Source organism: Festucalex cinctus, chromosome 7 (assembly GCF_051991245.1).
Source record: "Festucalex cinctus isolate MCC-2025b chromosome 7, RoL_Fcin_1.0, whole genome shotgun sequence".
In the NCBI taxonomy this organism is placed as follows: Eukaryota; Metazoa; Chordata; class Actinopteri; order Syngnathiformes; family Syngnathidae; genus Festucalex; species Festucalex cinctus.
In genome coordinates, this window is record NC_135417.1 from 21,671,920 (window position 1) to 21,674,277 (window position 2,358).

The 2,358-nt window shown below is 46.3% G+C and overlaps 1 protein-coding gene across 1 annotated transcript; it reads right to left on the bottom strand.

The window, feature by feature from the left end:
- Positions 1-1,335: 1,335 nt before the first annotated feature.
- On the bottom strand, positions 1,336-2,358 carry LOC144022626 (apelin receptor B-like). Its single transcript, XM_077527575.1, has one exon. It carries the CDS (start codon positions 2,356-2,358, stop codon positions 1,387-1,389), a length of 972 nt encoding a protein of 323 aa, XP_077383701.1. The 3' UTR covers positions 1,336-1,386.

A 2,358-nucleotide genomic window follows, 5' to 3' on the forward strand; every position in this document is an offset into this window, starting at 1 on the left:
CAATTCACACCCCTACTTTAAATGATGTTCAGCATTTATTTTGTTGTAGCTTTTCGTTTGACCGGGTGTAAAAACACATCATCAGCCAACATATTTTTACTCAAAGGGTGAGACTGAACCAGAATGAAAGCAAAAATTATTTAATTATAAAAATATTAGATCAATAGAAATTGGAAAAAATATAGAAATATTTGCATGTTCAGTACTCTTAAACGAAAATGAACTGCCATTCAGAAACTCTTCAAAGACGTCAGAGAATCACAAAAACGTTCATCAAGCAGAAATACAAGACTTCATTTCCTGTTCGGCCAAGATATGAACAGATTCATGAACTTTTGTTTAGTGAACTTCTGTGGCCAATTAAGCAATTTGAGGTGAGGCTGGCTGCTTGATATCGCACCCATGTGTATGAACAGGAAATATGCACATTCAGCAGTTGTAATGTTGAAATCATGGACATTATTGGATTGAAAATGATATTCTCTAAAACAGGGGTGTCAAACTCCTATTAGCTCAGGGACAACATGAAGGAAAATATATTACCAAGGGGGCCGGATATATTACTAAAAAAATAAAAAATAAAAAATAAAAAAATGGTGTAAATTATACACAGATTTTTGGGCCAGCCCTAAACTGTGGTGTGCAACTGTAAATATATTCCCCCCCCAAAAAAAACAAAAAAAAACAAATGCCAATGGAATGTAGAAACACTTTGCCCGTATGAGTTCCGGGTGTGTTATATCTACCTGTTCTGTATATATATTGTTCGCAGAATGCATTGTGTGGTGCAGTTAATGATGTTATAAGGTCGTTAATTCTTGTTATATAGGTTTGTGTTACCAGTAGTTGAATGTGTGTCATATTCAACACGTTTACGTTTGATATATGTTGGCCATTATGTATTTATTTATTTTTTTAACAAACCGTAACTTTAAGTTGTGTGTAAAATAATGACATCTCGAGCAAATTCCTTGTACAAGTTATGATGTTTGCTTGTGAAATTATGAATATATTGTCCTTTGATTGTGGCTGGCTGATTAATTGTCCGACAGAACTTAATTGTTTACTTTACAAAATCATCTCACGGGCCGGAATAAACCCCTGATCCGGCCCACGGGCTGTACGTTTGACACCGCTGCTCTAAAGCAAGGACCACACAACCAGAATTGAAAAAAATACATTTTATTGACAATAATACTACTATTGACAATACTTCGTCAAATGTAGGTGAGGCTCTGCCTCCCTGACCACACATCCCCGCATTCCACAAAGTCTACTTCACGTTTGTTCGCTTGAAAAGTCTCCAAGAGTCAGTTGGCCAAAGAGTCAAGAATCCGGAAGTAAGCACATAGCAGCGTTGATGGAGTCCTCCAGGAGCACTCGACCTTAAGTGGGTGTTCGGCAGAACCTCTTGAGGTGAAGCAGGCCCAGGCACTGTGACCTGAAACGCAGGTCGAAAAAGGCATAGAGGAAGGGGTTGAGGCAGCTGTTGACATAGGCCAGGCTGGTGGCGTATGGGAAGGCCCGGAATATGAAGCGATTGAAAGCGCAGGTGGGTGAGAACAGGCCCAGTACGGAGAGGGCGCTAGCGCCTCTCACCACATGGTAGGGGGTCCAGCAGGTGGCGAAGACCACCACCACCGTGACGATGATCTGCAAAAGTCGCCACTTACGTTGGTCTTCCGTGCGCCAGATGCTGAAGTGGCGCATCACGGTATAGCCGATCAACCCGTGGCACACCATCATGGCCAGTAAGGGGAGCAGGAACCCCAGGGCGCTCAACGACAAGCTCAACCCGGCAAACCACAGTCTCCCTTGTTGCTCACTGGTCGCCACCAGGCTGAAGTTAAGGACGCAGAAAGTTAAGTTACTGCTCGGATTGTGCCCGGTCGTGCGGAACATGAGGGCGGGCGCAGACAGCAGGCCCGACAGTGTCCAGACGGCGGCAAGAGAGGCACGAATGAGGCCGCGAGTGCGCAGGTGGCTACTGGACAACGTGTGCACGATGGCCAGGTAGCGGTCCAAGCTCATGCAGGTGAGGAGGAAGGCGCTGGCGTGGATGCTGAGGAGATCCACAAAGCTGATGATCTTGCACATGAACACCCCGAAGGGCCAGTGGCCATCCATGCCCGTGACCGCCGCCCACACGAGCAGCGGGATCATGAAGACCAGGTCGGCCAGGGCCAGGTTGCCGATGTAGACGTTGGCCGCCCGCCACTTCCCCCGCGCCCGCCACACGATGAAAATGACCACGCTGTTGCCGAACAGGCCCAAGATGAAGATGAGCATGTAGAGCACCGGGATGAACGTTAGGGTCACCGCCCACTCGGAGACGTCGCACATGGTGTGGTTCTCCAT